The sequence below is a fragment of the Trichosporon asahii genome, assembly GCF_000293215.1.
Source record: "Trichosporon asahii var. asahii CBS 2479 unplaced genomic scaffold scaffold00018, whole genome shotgun sequence".
Classification (NCBI taxonomy): Eukaryota; Fungi; Basidiomycota; class Tremellomycetes; order Trichosporonales; family Trichosporonaceae; genus Trichosporon; species Trichosporon asahii.
Genome location: NW_014040906.1, coordinates 258,245 through 276,333, shown reverse-complemented (window position 1 = coordinate 276,333; position 18,089 = coordinate 258,245). Strand labels below are relative to the sequence as shown.

Here is an 18,089-nt window from a genome sequence, read left to right as displayed (position 1 = left end):
CAAAGAACGCGCAATCGTGGGACACCATGAAGTGAGTTCGTCTGCGGGAGTTGAACTAACTCCAGCACGATACGAGAAATCAACAAGATCAACCAGCGCGAGCTCGAGTTGGGCGTGAAGGGCAGCTGGCACGATGAGTTCAAAGGTACGTGGACGCGCCGATCACTTCCTTCCCTCATTCCTCCTGCCTTCCTCCGCCCCCCGTCCTGGAACTCTCCCTCCTACGTTTAGTTCTCTTACACTTGGTTGCTATTCATCACATAGCTGCATGTAGTGGTGCGAGCTGACTCCCAGACACGGCCTACATCTACGTTGGTGGCCTGCACCCCGACCTTTCCGAAGGCGATGTGATCACGATCTTCAGTCAATGGGGTGAGATCGCCGACATCAACATGCCCCGTGACAAGGAGACAGGCGCGTCTCGCGGCTTTGGATTCGTCATGTACATGGACCAGCGCTCTACGGTGCTCGCGGTCGACAACATGTCCGGAGCCGAGGTGCTGGGACGGAAACTCAAGGTCGACCACGCCCGGTACAAGCAGCCTGGCAAGCGGAATGAGGAGGGCGAATATGAGAAACCGCAGGAGGCCGAGTACAATGCTCTTCCGCCGTTGATGTCCGGTACGTATCTCAACATTGCATTCATTCCACCGCACCGACCTTCCTCCATTGCGCTGCGCTTCTAGGACCCGATCGCCTTAGCTGACCTCAGACTCCGAGCCCGAATCCGAAGATGAGGACAAGCCCAAGGACGAAGACGACATGGATGAGGAAGACCCGATGACCGCCTTCCTGCGCGAGGAGCAGCGCAAGGCGGCCCGCGCCGAGGCCAAGGCCAAGTATAAGGCTGAGAAGGCGAAGAGGAAGGAGGAGCGCGCCGCCCTCCGCGCCAAGAAGGAGGAGAGGATGGAGAGGAAGATGAGGGAGTGGGAGAGGGAAGACAGGCATAAGGGCGAGCGCTCGACCAGTCCCCGGCGGCACAGGAGCGCGAGCCCGAGGCGCGAACGCGAGCGGGATGGCAAGAGCCGGGATCGTGAGAGGGACGGAAAGGACAGGGAAAGGGATCGAGGCAGCAAGAGCAGAGACAGGGAGAGGAGTCCGAGGCGAGACAGGGAGAGGGAACGGTCACCGCGGCGGAGGGAGGAGCGGGATCGCGACGACAGGCGAGACCGCGACCGAGGAGACAGGGAGAGGAGCTTTGATCGTCGAGACCGTGATCGCGACGACCGTGATCGCGACGACCGTCGTGATCGTGACCGTCGTGACCGGGACAGGGAGGAGCGCCGCCGATGAGAGTAGACATGCATCAAGTGGCCTGGATTGGCTTGATCGGCTTACCGCAGCAAGCATCAAGCTCAGCAGCCATGAAGCAGCAAGCGCAGTCGCAATCACTCACAGCAACTTGAAGCAGCAGCAAGGAGGCGCAATACTCACTATAATCTCAAGCCGCAAACTGAAGCCCAACGTACACGTGCCACATATTGAGCCGTTAGTTGAACTACGGCTACAAACGAACAACTGACCCAAGGCCTCAACTGCAAGCCAGCCGGAACTGCGCAATCCAGCTTGGAAGCAAGGGGTTGAGCTGCCAGTGAGCTTTGCTTCTCGGAGCCAGCTGACAGCAGGTCTTCCGAGCTGATAGCTCAAGTAGCTGGCGGTAGGCAGCTTGGAGGCGTCCTGGGATAGCTGACTTCAGACCCTGTCTCTAATAAGAAGATCGCTTGCTCATCAGCCGGTGGTGAGCTGGTTTTAGACGGCTTTGAAGCTCACGACAGTGCCTTTGTAGTAATCGACAAGTAAGCTAACAATGTGGCGTGGAGCTGAGTCCAGTCTTGCATATAATACCCAGGACGTGAGCTTCGTTGTGGGACGGTCTAAGCTGACCTTCAGTCAACACCGGGCTTGGAGGTGAGCTTGACGGCCCGCTCTGCTAAGCTGATACAAGCGGAGTACTCGAAGCAGGGCACCCTCTATCAGCAACTTGAGCCCACACAGAACGTCCGAGGCTACTGGCCGCCGAGTAAGCTGCAAAGAGCGGATGAAATCGAGAGCCAGCCTTGCTTGACGAAGGCGTGAGGCGTAAGCTATGGGTTTTCGATATGAGCTAATGTCAGCATCCTTAGTTGGCTGCTCACCAGATGGACTGGGGGCGAGTGAGCTTCGGCGTAGTCATCTAGCTAATGACAGTGCCAGTGAGGCGTGAGCTGCGTATTCCTCTGCACCTAATCGCAGCTCCTCAGCACGACTCTTTGCGTCCGGATTCGGCGCTTCCACTCGGTACGCTGGCGAGGACTGGGTTAACAGACTCAGGCACTCGGGTGTCAAGTTTGCGGCGAGTTCTGTAGTGACCTCGGCATTTCCTGGTCTGAGCTGACTGCCAGATGTCAAAGCGGTTCTTCTACAGCCCGTTCACAGAAAGAACAGGTGAGCTGCAACGAGTTTATACTAGCCAATTTCATCCCTTGTAGCTCTGGTAGCTGCGCGTATCTCTGCCACCTAGCTGACCTCAGCTGTGCCATCGGCCATCGAATCCCAGGTGAGCTGCACGCGTTTAGAACGGAGCAGCTGACCTCAGACTGTCGAGCGGTAGTCGATCAAGTCTGCGCGGGCATGTTTGGTACGCTGCTTCGAGTTCGTTACAGTTGACTCCAGCACGCTATCACTAGCTAGGATAATCTCGACACGAGCTGATTGCAGATCGAAACTGCTCAGACTGAGTGATGGGTAAGCTGGATCCTTTGGTTGCACAGCTAACTCCAGCCGTCGAGATGTAGCGCCAGAGCCGACCCTCTTTCCCCCGTGCGCTATATTGATGGGGAGGTCTTCGCTGACAGCAGTTGCCCACGATCTTGCGTCCATCCTAATGTTGAACTGTGAAGCTTCAATTGGCCGGCGTAGCTGACAGCAGCGCATTGTGTCTACGGACGCCAATTACCGACGAGACCCTGGCGTGAAATCGGGATGAAGTGTCAAGCTGATTGCCAGGCAGTGCGTGTTGCAGTGATCATCACGGACAGCTTTCGTTTGGTGCCGCACCTCTCAAGCTAATCACAGCGCTCGATATCGCTCTGCACTGGTGAGCTACGCGCTGGGTATGCTTAGCTGACTTCAGGCCCGACAATGACTGTGTCAATCCTTACGCTTCGATCAACACAGAAACGGGTCTCAGTAAGCTGGTGTTCGCGCACCCAGAGAGCTCACGCCCAGATCCGATGGTTTGGTCAACTGGTGAGCTGACTGGCGTTCCGCAACGAAGCTAATTGTCAGCTCTAGTGCCGCAGCTAGAAAGGTGAGCTCATTCCTCGGCTTCGACGCTGACTCCGGCTTTCACCGCTTCCCGGGTGGCATTGTCATGCAGAAGTGAGCAGCTGGGGAGTCATGTGTAGAGCTGACAAACAGATTGCTGTTGGGTGGCGTGAGCTTGGGTTTTGGCCAGGAGCTGATACCCAGCGTATCTTGCTGCAGCCCTTCAAGGTTAAGGGTAGAGCTGCGATCGTTGGCGCGTAGCTGATTCCAGACTTGGGTCTGAGCTCGTCTGCCTTCGCTCCTTTATAGGTAGCTGTTCAGTGCTTAGACAGCAGCCAATACTCAGCAGGTTGGAACAGCGCAGATAAGCTGTGGGGATTTTACCATAGCTGATACCAGGCTGGTGATCTTTCCGTCGCCGTCACCAGTGAGGTGAGTCCCCCGAACATCAGCCGAGAGCCAACTCCAGCAACGCTGCAATCAACGAGGGTGCGTCTCGCAGACCTTCGGCCGTTGCTGGTATCTCCCGTGAGGTAATACGCAGCTGACCCTCAGCGGTTTGAGTATGGCGTGAGGAGTTCAGTGAGCTGATCAATCCTTGACTGTAGCTGACCTCGAGCTGCTGCAGTTACCTGTCGCCCACGTCCTCTATTTCCAGCTGCGCAAGTCGGCTACTCGGACGATGCCAGCCGAAAGCGGTTCGGAAGAGCTAAGCTAGCGTGATGCCCTTCTTCTCTGTCCTGGATTTGTAAGCTATGCAGACGACATTTAGCTGACGACAGGCTGTAGTCTCGAGAAGCTTTCAACAAAGAGGAGGTGAGCTGAGACGTGATCAGCTAGCTGACGACAGATTCACCATGTCACATGTGCGTAGCTGTTCGATCTACATTGCCCAGCTGACCCGGCCCAGTGTATCTGTTCAAACACAGGCGTGAGCGTTCCCAGCTGAATTCCTGCGTGAAGCTGACTAGTCACAGACCCACAAGTGCAGTGAGGTATACAGCTGGGCAGGCTGTGACAAGCTGACGCTCAGAGGCTTGGTGTCGACGAGTTTGCCTGGTGAGCTTCTTCAATGTGCGCATAGGCTCATATCAGCGACACCATTCAGCTAAGTCGAGCCGTCCAGTCATGAACAATGAGTGAGTTGGGTTCTGTGTCAGGAGCATCAGATTCATTCGTCATCCGTGCGCAATACAGCTTGCAAATAACTGCAGAGCTGACAGCCAGCATTGCGCATCAATCGCTTGCCATCCACGCTGCTCGGCAACACCTGGTTTCCAGCACTCAGGACACCAAGCTGTAAGTTCGAAAGGTTTGGGTCAGTAGCCAACGCGCAGACCAAGCCCTTTGATGTGGTGAGCTGTTGGGCCATCGGACAGCTGACATCAGTCTTCTCCGCATCCCGTGGGTGGTGCAGCTGGGTCCCGACCCAGGAAGCTGACATTCGGCGTACCCATCGGCGACTCCTGGACGGCCGTCGCTTCGTCTTTCAACATGGGGCTGTTTGGGATGCAATTGTAAGCTGGAGGGCGCGAATTGAAGCTGATGAACAGCATCACTTCGTGGTAGGGTGAGCTTCCTGTAATTCAGCCGTAGCCAACTTCAGACCTCACGTTTTGTGCGCTCTGCAGCTCGACACCCGTTGCAGAGCTGACCACCAGAGTCCCCGCCACTTCATCTGCGCTCTTTCTTAAGCTGGTCCGGCTAGCCCAACCGTCGTTGCCTGTCGTGCTATTCGTGAGCTATCGGTATGCTGTGCGGCTGATGTACAGTCAGATTGTGTTCTACGTTGGGCTGCCCGGTTCAGACGAGACCGCGTGAGAACTGTCCTGTCGAAATACCTCTAGCTGTAAGCTTCTTCCTAGCTGACGGGCAGATCGCTTTCCTATGAACCTTCGCCCGCCGAGACATACATTGCGCATTACCGCGCGACGCTCTATTGTGAGCTCCTGCGATCGACCTCCGAAGCTGACCCGCAGCTTAGCTGTGACTTACAGGTGAGCTTTACAATTCCGCAAAGCTCATGACAGGTCATGCACGGTTGACCGACATAGTATCTCCTGCTACTGCATTGCCTTCCGGCTTTCAGTGAAGCTGAATTGTGAGCTACGAGAGACAAGCCAGTAGCTGATGCACACTGGGCAGCCTTAAAGCTAGAGGCGGGCGTCGCGGTTTGAGTATCGCACGCACAAGGGTGCATGCGACACAATTGAGAAGTGCCTTGGTAGAGCTAACATCGCTCCTGCAAGCTGACGTACAGGGTTAGCCAAGTTAGCCAAGTGCGGTGCGGACCATGCAGCCTCTCAGGTCAGCTCTTGCTGCCTCAACTTTAAGCTGACAGCCAGCACTGTGAATGAGGGCGTGCGAGATTGCTGGAGAGCCTATCAGACGACATTGTCGGTGAGTCGAACGAGCCCTATTGTCTTTGCCAGCTGACCACTGGTTTCATCATAGCTGACATCAGATCGGCCGTGGCTCTCCCACCTTCGGACAGAGTGCTAATACTAGCAAAGCGATGTGCTATCACTCGGATGCATCGATTAAAGACACACAGCGCGAGGAAGACGGTGGTGCTAGCCACATGGTGGATGAAAATTGACCGCGAGTGCCTGCGACTGACGCAGAACTGTTCGCAGCCTACTCGGGAGCGGGAGGTGAAGATCGATGCCACGATGCCATCGGACTCCATGCTTAAGCCGAAGGCATAGTCGTTAGTGCGGCAGGTGTACACGTGACACTGAAGCCTATGCGATACATTGCTGCAATACTATGGACAATGCCAAAAAAGGGAACAAGGAACGGTTCTCAGAGACATGAAGATGAAGTGAGAACCCGAGCCAAAGGCTCAGGCGCCCACCACCCAACGGAGTGGGTCATGAAACATCCTACTACCGAGAATGGAAGAGGGGAGGGAACGTGAAGTGGAGGGGAGGGAAACGAGGGAAGAAGTGCGAGGGAAAGAAAGCGGGGAACGGGGAAGAGGTGCGGGGAACGGAGGGGAGTGTGGGGTGAACATGGAGTGGAGGTGTAAGTACAAACTTCGGCCGCTACAGCCTTTGAAGGCCGCAATGCTACGTCCGGCGCACGGCATCACCGGTCCCGAGGGCCCTCCGCCAGCCACCGTCCGATTCCTCCGCCTGCGAAGCCCCCTCCGTCAGAGCATCAGCGGGGTCTGTCCCAGTGCCGGGGCGAGGGCGCGCAAAGGACGGGCTAAGACGGCGTCGCAGGTGACGGACGTTGATTCACGGGCGTACCCAGCAAGGCTGAAGGCCGCTCCACGAATACCGTCAAGGCCACACTGGCCCGTCCGCCCGTCCCGGCCCGAAGGCCCTCCAACAGCCCCGCAAGCAGGACTGCCCCGCCACCTCTCCCCGAGGAGAGGGGTGACGCAGCAAACTGAAACGTACTCACCGGTGAGAGGCTCCCGGGTCTCCTCCGAGACGGGCGCCGCGGCCGGTTACCCTCCCTAACCCGCCCCGAGGGGCACAACCACTGAACGTCAGTTTGGTCCTGAAGAGAGATCAGAGGAAACTCACAGTGAAACGTCCAAGGACGGTTCGGTGCCCACCCATACCCGCCTCGTTGGAGGCACAACCGAGCCCACTCTGGGGCCGAAGCCGATCTTGAGGGTTGAGAGCCGAACCGCCGAGCGCCGATCCCCGATCGAAGTTGAACCGAGTTGACCGAGTTGAACCGAGTTGTGCCGAATTGATGATAGCACACCAGAGGTGTGACTCCGGCCCGGTGCCTCATGCCACTAGGTCTCCCCCGACCTACCGATATGGTCGGCGCCTGACCACCGAAGGAACAGGTACGAGGTGCTTCTCCGGAATCCTGGGGACCCGCCTCCACGGACCTGACCCGCCCTCCGACGACCAGACTAAAAACCCCACCTCGTTGGTTTCGGAGCGAGCCCGCGACCCTATTGACGGTCCGAGGCGTTAATACCCACGTAACCCTCCCGGCGGCGGACCGGCTGGCTTGCATCAGGCCGAACCCGGAAGACCAACCGGTCAAAGACCAGTTGGCCACATCAGGCCCGACCTGGAAAACCAGACGCAACACCATTGGGCATTGCTGAAGAGCCACATCCCACTCCCGGCCGCCGTCACAGGAGCAGGCACACGGCGAGCAGTACTCCACGGGCTAAGCTCGGGCTAGGCAGGCTCGTACAGCCCCATTTGATCCGCGTACCTGTGATTAGAGGGGTCAGCGCTGGGCTGAGTGGCACATCCGTTCCAACAATTCCGAGAATTTCCAACAATTTTCAAATCCAACCATTGAGAGTCGAGCGAACTGCCACCAGTGCCGAACAAACTGGGAGTGCCGAGTAGAAACGTAACCACAACCGAACCAACCTGTCAACAGGCCGCAGGCGCCCAGATCATCCAGGCCTATGTAACGAGTGCACGAAGAACACGACCGAGCTCATCACCAGGCCACGGGCACCCGGGTCGTCCAAGCCTATGCTACCTCAGGCCGAAGCCGTTGGGTGCACGAACACATCCGAGCCTGTCACCGAGCCACGGGCGCTCGGATCATTCAGGCCTATGCTACCACAGGCCGAAGCCGTCGGTGCACGACCACAACCAAAAGAACTTGTCGCCAGGCCGCAGGCACCCGGGTCAACCAAGCCATGCGACCACCGGCTTCTCACGGGCAGAAGCCTTGGGTGCACGAACGAGATCTCGAAACCAATCCAAACATTCCATCCTACTCACCTGCAAAAAAGACCATGTGGTAACGTGTTGCGAGCTTGAAAACGAGGAAGAGTGCTTGAGGACGAGGTGGAGGCGGAGTAGTGGTAACGTGGGTGTGTGGGTGCGGGAGGGGCAGTGAAGTGAAGTGTCGGTGGCGGAGGTGTGAGGTGGTGGAGGTATGGAGGAGTGGAGGAAGGGATGTGTCGGTGATCAAGCTCAATCTGTGTAAGAAGGTACCCACCGTATTGGCCCACCCTTTCCCGCCTCATTGGAGGCCCAACCCCCGCCCGCCCCGTGAGTCCCCGAATATGAGACCTTGTGGTCCCCCAGCAAATGCTGTCCGGTCACGACTCACGGGGGCCCGAGACGCACGACGAAGGCAGAGCGGCGCCGCGGACCGTGTCATGGTGAACCGGCCCGAAACCTCGTCCCCGGACTCGCGTCCAGAAACTACGGTCCGAAGCGCCACTGTGCCAGACCTCGGTCCAAGACACAGCCACGCCTCTCGGCGCTGACTCCCACAGTTCCCGGAGATGAGCCGCAGAGCGGACCCACACCCCAAAGAGATGTCCGGACACAACTGCAGAAAACCCCGCCAACGTACCTGCCAACCGGACACGTGATGCCGAGCGGTCACTTGAAGTGTTGCAAGTCGAAACGCGCTTGCCAAGACTTGATGGCTTGAGGTTGAGACCCTCCCTGACCCGCCTCTCGATGCTGTGAGGCACTCCTTGATGGCTTGAGGTTGAGACCCTCCCTATCCCGCCTCCCGATGCTGTGAGGCACTCCTTGCGGTGTCGAGTCTTGAGGTTGATGTCTTGAGGTCGATGTCTTGAAGTCTTGACGTGTTGCTGTCTTGAGGTCTTGAAGTCTTGAAGTCTTGATGGCCGGTGCCACTTGGGGTCCCGACTTGCAAGCAAGCCGACACCACTTGGGGCACCGGGACGACCACTTGGAGTCCCCGCCGTCAGGCGCTACTTGGGGCCGCACACTCGGTGCAAGCACCGTTGGCGCGGCCACTTGGAGCCCCGTCGGGAGGGGACTACTTGGGGTCGCCATGTTTTCCTCCATCCTCCGATATCTGTGAGAACTTGTCAGCGTAGGCTTAGGCCTAAATGCCATTAGTACTCACTGAGTCTTGAGCCTCCTCCTCCAAGATTTAATCTGGAGCACCGTGTCAGCGTAGGCCCGAGACCAAATTGCCATTAGTACTCACTTTATTTTCTTGAAGTGCCTTGAAGTGACTTGATGTTGACTAGATGTTAACTTGACGTTGGCTTGATGTTGACTGTGGGTGCCGTGTCAGCGTAGGTGCAAGACCTAATTGCCGTTAGCACTCACTGTTTTATTTCCTTGACGTCTTGAAGTATCTTGAGGTCACTTGATGTCTTGAGTACCTGTTGTGGGTAGTTTTTCCCACCCCTTACCCACCTCCACCACAACACGTTGGCAACCCGGTCAGCGGGTGGGGCTCGCCCCACGCGCTCCGAAGGTGCTCACCGTGAGGGGGCTTTGGCAACGTCAGTGTTTCGCCCCGGCGGTCTTGACGCTTGGTGGTTGGTCGAGCGTTGAGTGCCGAGTCGTGGTCGTAAGCCGTGCGGGCTGCTGGCCGCCGCGAATGACTGCCGGGAGCCACTATGCCGGTCGTTGCCACGCCCGCCGTCCAGGGGGTGGGGGATTGTCTGCGGAGAGGAAAGAGGGAGGTGGTGGCCAACGAGCCATTTGACGTTGCCATCCGTCGTTTGGATGGGGGACAGCAGATTGTGGACTCGAACAATGAAGTGGGAGTGGCCCTCTGTCGGAGGGGTGCCGGGTTGGCGAAGGCGGAAGGTGGTGTAAGTCAAGTGTGGTGGGAGGAGAGATGGAGAGAACGAAGATGTCAAAATGACCGGCTTATATGCAGTTTCTGTCTGGTGTTCGAAGTGACTGGATCGGACGGAGTGTACAGGAGTGACGGGGCATTGACATGCCGAGCGACGCAGCAGGCTACACAGAGGACCTCGCGGTCGTCCTGCCCGATGGGGCAGCGGAGAGCCCCACGGTGCAGCGGAGGGTGCAAAGGGAGTGCGAGGTTGTGAGAGGCTGGGAACGGCGGTGCAAGTGTGTAGTCTGGTTGAGGGCGTGGGAGCTGAAGATATCAGCGGACGGCCGCCGAGTGCACACTGAGGGATCTGGTGACGCCGCTTGAGTGGTTGGTGAAGGCACATACGACCGACTGCGCAGGCAGAATGCGGTAGCTCCGCCCGGTGGTTGGGTGCTGGAGCTGAGCTTTGCAGAGCAAGAGTGCGAGGAGTGTGCCAGAGTGCAGTGGAAGGGCTCTCCTGATGGACCAACCCGGCAGCGAGACAGGTCTGCACACCGCTGCACCCAACGCAACGAGCACACAACATTCCGCCAGCCATCAGAGGGTCCGACACGGTCGGACACCCCTCGACTCACCTCGCTCCAGCATAAATCAATGGCGTATTGGACCTGGAAGGGGGCGCAAACTGAGTGTGCAACTCGATGGGCAGATCTCTATACTCAGCCGTCGTACCAACCACGCGTACTCCGGTACGCTGCTGTCTTGGCAAGGTACTGTAGCTTGTCGCACCAGACTCGATCCGGGGGCACCCCCATGCCAGGCTCTCAGGGAGAGATTGTCGAGGCTGTCTAACGACGCTGACACGACCCGAGTCAGAGGACGTCGGGCGAGGTCACGATGGTGGTGCCAGACGGTCGAGTGAAAGAAGTGCGATGAAGAAGGCAGCTATGGCATGATAGTTCACTTTTGACCTCTCGATACATAGCCCATGGTGAACAGTGATGCGCACACCGTTGTATTGAATGCTGCTCATGTATCCGTATCATTGATGGACAGCGTCCAACGCGTACGAACGCGTTGCCTGCAGTCACTTTGTGTGCGTTTCGCCACCAGGCGCACCAGGGAGAGAGGTGGACCACCTCCACCTCCACCTCCACTTTTCGAGGGTGCTCCGTCGACCGTGGGAAATTAGGCGGGGTCTATCTCCATGAAAGATCCGAAATCGCTCGGCTTCTTCGACACGGCGATAACGGCGCCCTCTGCGTGTCCTCGAGTCTCTGCATGGCCTCCACCCTCGATCGCGACCAAGAAGCATTCATCTTCGCCAACTTCTTCCTGTCCAACTTCCAGTCGCCGCCGCCCTCTTTGCACTCCCCTCGGCTTCTATTCACACTTGACCGACTCACCCCGCGCCGCCTTGCTGTGTGCCTCAACGCTCCGCGCTCCTAGTTCTACCTCGACCTCGGGACGACAAAGCGGAAGGTGCACCCGATGGCGGCGCTCGAGGCCGCGCTCGACAGTGCGCTGAACTGGGCAACGGAGCGGCCATATGGCCCACTGAATGGTCTACACGACTTGATCCTCCGACAGGCCATCCAGCCCGATCAAACCAGTGCCGCCCTCGTGCTCGGTGCTTTCACGGCGCTGCTCTACCTGAGCTTTCTGGCCCTGCAGCGCCGTCCGAATCGAGAGATTCGCCAACCGCTTGCAGTGGCTATCGCTGCTGTGTTCAGCTACGTCTGGCTAAATTACAGGTTTCTCCGTGAGTCGACAGGTGCCTGGTGTTCCGTGAGACCGCTACTGCGGCCGGTTGGAAGCCTGGGTCGCTCAGTCATGTACAGAGAAGCTGGCTAGATCAACGAGTGCATCAGCTAACGTCAGAAACACCGCTGCAGCCGCTGAACTGCGTCCTGACCATGGCCTTCTTCCATCTCCTCCTCAAGTGTTACGAGCTCGGCACCTGTTCTCAGATCCGGGACTCGCGGGCGTTCTCCTTGCCCCGTCGTGTCCTCTGCGCCTTCGACCTGTTGATCAACCTGCGTCTATTCGGGCTAGGAGCGCAGCTCGAGACGCCGATCGAAGCTCGAGGTTCCCGCTCCTCTCGTGCTCGGCCAGAGCGCCATCTCTCCCATCTGTACCGCCTCGTCCCGCCCAGCCGTCTAGACGCAGTAATCGGGCACGCCTTCGACGCCTGGCTCGGGTACGCCATCGCCAGTCTTGTGATCAGCGCGATTCGCTTCGCGTGCGGCGCCGTGCAGTCTTCCGGCCCCTACGACGTCTGGTCGCTTCAAGGCGGCGCCGGCGCGCTGGGCCACGAAAGCGTGTTCATGCCCGATGGCGAGGCGATGACGGCGCACAATGGCTGGGGCCCGCTCATGGTCTTTTGTGCGCGTAGCTTTCTCATCCCCTTTTTGGCGGTGCAGCTGCTCACGGCCATCTACCATTTGTGTGCTACGTTCTTCGTGGCCACGAGGCTGTGGAGCGTCGAGGGTTGGGCCATCGATCTGTTCTCCAACCCCGGGGCTGCGGACTCGTTACTCAATTTCTGGAGTCGGCGGTGGCATCAGGTTCTAAGGTGAGTTCATCGTGCCAATCCTGCTCTCCTCTTCAGGCAGTGCAGGAGAAATGGCGAGGTTGGGAAAATGAGTACGAGCTGACCACCAGACACGACTTTCTCATCCTCGCGTCGCTCTTTGAGCCCTTTGTGCCCTCCCTCTTCCGCGTGTGCTTGCCCTTTGGTGCCTCGGCCATCCTGCACGCTCTGATGGGGTTGAACTCTACGAGTCCCCCCGATCCCGCGAAACAGCTTACCTTTTTTGCGATCCACGGCCTGGGCTTTCTCATCGAGCTGAGCTACAACCGCATCAAGGGGAAGCGCGTTCACGGGTTCTGGGGCCGGATCTGGTTCCTCACCATCATGGGACTGACTGCGAATGTGTCTGGCGGCGCATGGACGGATGCGGGCTGGGGCGTCATTGTGGATTGGATCTTCCCCCCGGGAGGCACAGGGGACAAGGTCGTCCTCAGAGGTGTGGAGTATGCGAGGCGGTATATCCACAATTGGAGGATGAAGCGTGTGTGAGAAGAGGATGTACTAGATCATAGATTAGAGACACGGATCCAAATGCATAGTTTGTACACATATTCTGCTAGTTTTGAGAATGCTTCTTCTTCCATCTCCTCGTGCTGTATTATTGTGTTGGTGTGGATGGGGCCAAGATGATGTGCGCTACACCGCTGCGCGGTTCCGCTTACGACGAGGGGCCAAAGGAGACACCCTGGGCGAGCGGCAGCTTGTCGCCATAGTTGACGGTAGCAGCGCTCCAGCGGACGTACTGCTTCCAAGCGTCTCCGCCGCTCTCGCGTCCCCATCCCGTCGACTTGTTTCCGCCGAACGCGGCGCCAATCTCAGCTCCGCTCGTGCCAACGTTGACGTTAACGATACCGCAGTCGCTTCCGTTCGGGCCAAGCCACTGACCCATAGCCCTCAGGCCTGAAGTGAAGAGGGACGACGAAAGACCCTGCGGAACAGCGTTGTTGAGCTTGATCGCGTCCTCGAGCGTCTCGAACTCGGCGACGTAGAGGATCGGCGCAAACACCTCCTCGCGCCAGCAGGGGTCGTCGAGCTTCGGCTTCACGACAGTCGGGTACACCCACGATCCGCCCGAGAGATCGCCGTTCTTCGGCGTGTAGCGGCCCGAGTTCTTCGTGAGGATCTCGCCGCCGCGAGACGTGACGCCCTCAAGCGCGCGCTCGTAGTTCTGCACAGCGGCCTCATTGTGCAGAGGGCCGATCAGAGTCGAGGGGTCGAGCGGGTCGCCGGTCGGGAGAGTCTGGGAGTCGTAGATGGGCAGTAGCTTAGAGAGGAACTCCTTCGCGATGTCCTTGTGCAACAGTAGGCGGCGGGTGGAGGTGCAGCGCTGGCCTGCCGTGCCGACAGCCGCGAAGAGGACGCCTTGCAGCGCAAGCGAGAGGTCCGCGTCCTTGTCGACGATGACCGCATTGTTGCCGCCAAGCTCAAGGATCGTCTTGCCGAAGCGGTCCATGACGGCCTTGCCGACCTCCTTGCCGACCTTCTCGGAGCCGGTGAAAGAGATGAGCGGAATGTCCTCGGAGCCAACGACAGTCTTGCCGACATCGACGTCACCGCACACCAGCGCGGCAGCAGCGCCGGGGAGACCGTTTGCCTCAAGCACGGGAGTAATGAGCTTGGTCACAGCGATGGCGCAGAGAGGCGTCGTGGGCGAAGGCTTCCAGATGGTCGCGTTTCCGGCCGCAAGGGCGACGGAGAAGTTCCAGCCGTACACAGCGACGGGGAAGTTGAACGCGGACAGAATACCAACGACACCGAGGGGGTTCGGGATCTCGTAGATGACGTGGTCGGCACGCTCCGAGGGCAGGACGCGGCCCTGGATCGAGCGAGAGAGACCGACGGCGTGGTCACACTGAGCGTCAGCGCGAGCTCTACGTCTACGCATCCCAGAACGGCCAGTCGAAGTTAGGTTGTGTCACAGCTCCCCATCGACCGGCTCCTGCGGATCGGCACACTCACAATGTCAATGAACTCCTGAACCTCTCCCTTGCCCTCGGACTTGATCTTGCCCATCTCGAGCGAAATGAGGTCGCCGAGCGCGCCAACCTTGTCGTTGAGCGCCTCGCGGATCTGGCGGATGACCTCGCCACGCTTGGGTCCGGGCATGTTGCGGACTGCGCGGGCGGCCTCGGCGCTCTTGGCGATGGCCATGCGGGTCTCCTCGGGAGTGGCCTGGTTGTCAGCTTGCAATCCAGACGACAGTGAAGCTATCTCAAGGATCACTCACTGTCTGAACACGGGCGATGACCTCGCCGGTGGTCGGGCAGTGGCTCTCGACGAGGGGGCCGGATCCACCCCACTTGCCGTCGTAGACACCGGGGATGGGCTGGTCGGTGCTGAGGCCAAGGGCGGAGAGCACGCCAGAGGCGCGAGAAGAAAGCGCACGGGATCCAATAGCAATGGGCATTCTTGAGCGAATGAGAGTGGAACGGGGGAGGAGTCTGATCATGTTGTCTGTCTTCCTCGTAGGTGGGTGTTTATATACCGAGATAAGCTAGTGTTCCTTTTCTGAGCGACTTCTCGCTGAAGTGGTCGCAATGCTGTGTGAGGTGATGGGGAGTGGTTGTTCCGTTGTCGTCGCTCCGAAAGACGAGTATGAGCGAATGAGAGACAGTCCGAAGAGCGAGAGAACCCGCTGGCGGGGTGCATCTCTTAAGTTCGCGGGAGTCATGGTCTCTCGGCGTGCAAGTCCACGGAACTTGCCACTGTCACCACTCGCTCTCGGCTTTCCCCGCGGCCCTCACGTCATACCGCCCGGGTTTCTACCACGTGTTGTGTTCATCCGTGGTTAGTCCGAGGAATTCAAACCCGCTCCACTCACATGCGTCCGTTCGCCTTCTGTGCTACGCGCGGGGACCTCCACCTCCAGACGCGCCAGACGCGTCCAACATGACTGGCCATGGACCAAATGTTGTCAACATTCGCCGCTGCAGGTCGCCTGTGCGGAACAAACAAAATCGACATGGCAGCGACAGAGGGGATCCAACCCCTCCCAGTCGTGTTCGACCTCAGCTGCCCCATCACCCTCCCCGAGCGTCCGCCGCTCATCCAGTGGCCATGGCCCATAGCGTAAGCTACCGCCGACACGCAGAGCTAACAGCAGCGGCCCCTCCTCAGTCCACGAGGAACCAGCCTCCTTCCTGCGCCGTCGGTACCTCGAGACGCTCTACGTCGGCGAGCCCGTCTTCCCTCTTACTGGACTAGCGGCAGATCTAGCTCGCATCGATCTCTCCGCCCTTGCGCCCCATATCCCAAACTATGAACTCGGCCTCCCCGGCATCGAAGCGCGGTACCGCACCCGCCTGCTTCCAGTGCTGAAAGTGACCGTCGCGGGCCGCGACGCCACGGAGGAACTGGAGGAGGCAGGCGTCGACGGCGATGAGGGACAGGCGCTGCTCGCCGGCGTTGAGCTCAGGACCAAGTCCAGGGCTGCCGTGGAGGGGAGCAAGATTATCACGGCCAAGTCACTGGCTGAGGAGTGGGAGCACAGCGAGTGAGCTATCTACACCAGACGACACTGACGGCAGGGTCATGATCCAACTTCTTCTGCTGCTCTTCCGCCGCCGCGCCGAGCGCCAAATCGACCTCTCCTCCAAACAGTCTGACACCGACACGGCGCTCGAGCTGCTAGCCGACCGAATGGGCGTTTGGCACGCCGTGGCCGATCTCGACCTGGGGCTGGACGATCCGGTCCCCCCAACGTCGACCGGAGCGAAGGGGAAGGAGAAGGAGGAGGAGAGCGGCGGGATCCGCGGCCAACTGAAGGCGTTCTGGAAAGACTGCCTCGTGCCGCACTTCCTCTCCTCTGAGGCAAAATACCTCGAGAAATGGCACCACAAGGTGTTCGGCGTGCCGATCCCTCCCGAGCTGATGCCGGTTAAGAAACCGCGCAAGCCAAAGGTCACGCGTCGGCTGAGTGTCGAGTCGCACCCCGCTCCGTCCATGAGTCGGACGGACTCCTCCAGCTCGCGAAAGCGAGCCAGAGAGTCTGGCGGGAGAGACAGCCTAGGTACGACCGGGGGACACTCGCGCCGGAGCAGTACGGACAGGAGGGAGAGCCTAGGAGGTAGTCTGGGCGAAAGCCTAGCCGGGGAGAGAGATGCTCGTCCCGTCTTCCGACGCAGTAATAGCACAATCTCGACCGCGTCGCAGGACTCGAATCGCCGGATCGTGCGCGCCCCCTCTGGCCGGGATCTCTTCAAAGGCCGCGAGATCGGCGTGCTGAAGCGTACCTCGTCTCAGAAAATTCAGCGCACCAACTCGCTCTCGACCACGGGGCTGCTGGGTCGCGCCATCGACACGTCTGCCTCTCAGTCACAGTCACAGTCTCAGTCTCAGTCCCAATCCCTCTCGCACTCCCAAACACTGTCTCAGTCACAGTCTCAGGTGCGGGCGGGAGCGGGAGGTGGGAGGGAATACAGAAGGTCGCAGAGCCAGAGAGAGGTCCGAGAAAAGGAGAGGGACCCCGAGACGCTCGTGTACGCGACGCCGAGCAAGCCGCGGAACAAGGGCCTGTTCGCATTCCCGCACCCGACGCCAATTCGCGAGGAACCTTCCTCCGGGTCGCGGTATGAAGTCACCTCCTTTGTAGCCGAGACGCCGACTGCGAACCGGGTGGCCGAGACGCCGTCTACCCACCGGATAGCGGAGACGCCCATGACTGCCAGGGTCGCTGAGACGCCGTTGAGTGCACGGCTGCACGCCGCCGCCGCGACCAAGGTTGCCGGAACGCCTACACCGCGCCGCGTTGCCCTACACTCCGTCGCTGAGACCCCGGGCGTCAGTGAGACGCCAGTAACGAAGAGAGCGTGGGTTGAGGAGACCCCGTCCAGAAACCGGAGTCGGACCCGGTACGGTGTGGACGAGACACCGAGCCGGTCCACTGGACGTCGGAGTTACTATGATTCTGGCTCGCCTCTCAGGGGCGACGACGACGACCTCGGCGGGCTCATGGTGCCGACCGACGACGAGTCGTCGCCACTCAAGCGGCACTAGGCCCCTAGGCGGGTGTTGCTCGTCTCCCCACACTTGTCTCTTTCCGCATCTTTCCCCTGCCGCTATTGCTGCTGCTCCAATGACGCTGTTGTAAAGTACACTAAAACTGTATGCATCTCCCTCCGCTTCTACTCCAACTGCAGCCCCAGCGCCGGACTCTTCTTCCTTGGTGGCTCGTCCTCCTCGTCCTCATCTCCCAGGGCGAAGGCCGCCGCAGTGTTGTCTCCACTCAACCTGAGCTCGTGCTCAGACACGGTGTCGTCCCACACGCCTCCCCTCGCGCCACCGGCTTCGTCGTCTGAGAACCCGCCCTCGCCTGCCTCCACGTCCCGGTCGAAGAGATGCACGCGGCCCTGAGCGTCTCGGTAAGAGGACGCTTGGAGGGGCTGGTACAGTTCCCTGATCTCTGAGCGGCGACGAGCACGGACGGACATGAGATGCGCAATGTACGTGAAGAGCGTGGCGCCGAGGAGGTTGGCTGCAATGTCGCCCCATTGAAAGGTCTTGTACTGTATGTTAGCTTTGCTGGGTCTACAGGAGCTCGGATTTTCCTGCCCTTCAAGAAGAGCACGCATGACTCACCGGAAGCAAGCCCTGGACAATCTCGGAGATGATACCGCCGACGAAGAAGGCCATGAACAGCGTCAGGAGCAGCGGTGCGCGGCGAATGTACCATACACGCTTGTGCGGACCTCTGGGATGTCAGCTAGAGTTGCGGAGCGGTAGCTGTGATCCACTGCTCTAATCATAG

General features: G+C 59.2%; 7 protein-coding genes across 7 annotated transcripts; 3 read left to right on the top strand and 4 right to left on the bottom strand.

Annotated features, from left to right (window-relative positions):
* Positions 1-26: 26 nt before the first annotated feature.
* A1Q1_08031 (uncharacterized protein) lies at positions 27-1,293 on the top strand (the record flags this gene model as incomplete). Its single annotated transcript, XM_014326217.1, has 4 exons — positions 27-31; positions 126-145; positions 295-621; positions 713-1,293. 4 exons carry the CDS (start codon positions 27-29, stop codon positions 1,291-1,293), a joined length of 933 nt encoding a protein of 310 aa, XP_014181692.1.
* A 1,278-nt stretch (positions 1,294-2,571) lies between these two features.
* Positions 2,572-2,859, bottom strand: A1Q1_08030 (uncharacterized protein; the record flags this gene model as incomplete). Its single annotated transcript, XM_014326216.1, has 1 exon — positions 2,572-2,859. One exon carries the CDS (start codon positions 2,857-2,859, stop codon positions 2,572-2,574), a length of 288 nt encoding a protein of 95 aa, XP_014181691.1.
* Positions 2,860-8,579: 5,720 nt separating this feature from the next.
* On the bottom strand, positions 8,580-9,681 carry A1Q1_08029 (uncharacterized protein; the record flags this gene model as incomplete). Its single annotated transcript, XM_014326215.1, has 5 exons — positions 8,580-9,027; positions 9,079-9,096; positions 9,163-9,234; positions 9,288-9,306; positions 9,378-9,681. The coding sequence occupies 5 exons, from the start codon at positions 9,679-9,681 to the stop codon at positions 8,580-8,582; spliced, it is 861 nt and encodes a 286-aa protein (XP_014181690.1).
* A 1,985-nt stretch (positions 9,682-11,666) lies between these two features.
* On the top strand, positions 11,667-12,832 carry A1Q1_08028 (uncharacterized protein; the record flags this gene model as incomplete). Its single annotated transcript, XM_014326214.1, has 2 exons — positions 11,667-12,325; positions 12,415-12,832. 2 exons carry the CDS (start codon positions 11,667-11,669, stop codon positions 12,830-12,832), a joined length of 1,077 nt encoding a protein of 358 aa, XP_014181689.1.
* A 169-nt stretch (positions 12,833-13,001) lies between these two features.
* Positions 13,002-14,792, bottom strand: A1Q1_08027 (uncharacterized protein; the record flags this gene model as incomplete). The annotated part of the gene is made up of 3 exons (XM_014326213.1): positions 13,002-14,195; positions 14,303-14,515; positions 14,571-14,792. The coding sequence occupies 3 exons, from the start codon at positions 14,790-14,792 to the stop codon at positions 13,002-13,004; spliced, it is 1,629 nt and encodes a 542-aa protein (XP_014181688.1).
* Positions 14,793-15,232: 440 nt separating this feature from the next.
* Positions 15,233-17,338, top strand: A1Q1_08026 (uncharacterized protein; the record flags this gene model as incomplete). Its single annotated transcript, XM_014326212.1, has 3 exons — positions 15,233-15,412; positions 15,469-15,821; positions 15,871-17,338. 3 exons carry the CDS (start codon positions 15,233-15,235, stop codon positions 17,336-17,338), a joined length of 2,001 nt encoding a protein of 666 aa, XP_014181687.1.
* Positions 17,339-17,466: 128 nt separating this feature from the next.
* A1Q1_08025 (uncharacterized protein) lies at positions 17,467-17,974 on the bottom strand (the record flags this gene model as incomplete). The annotated part of the gene is made up of 2 exons (XM_014326211.1): positions 17,467-17,841; positions 17,921-17,974. 2 exons carry the CDS (start codon positions 17,972-17,974, stop codon positions 17,467-17,469), a joined length of 429 nt encoding a protein of 142 aa, XP_014181686.1.
* Between the last annotated feature and the right edge of the window lie 115 nt (positions 17,975-18,089).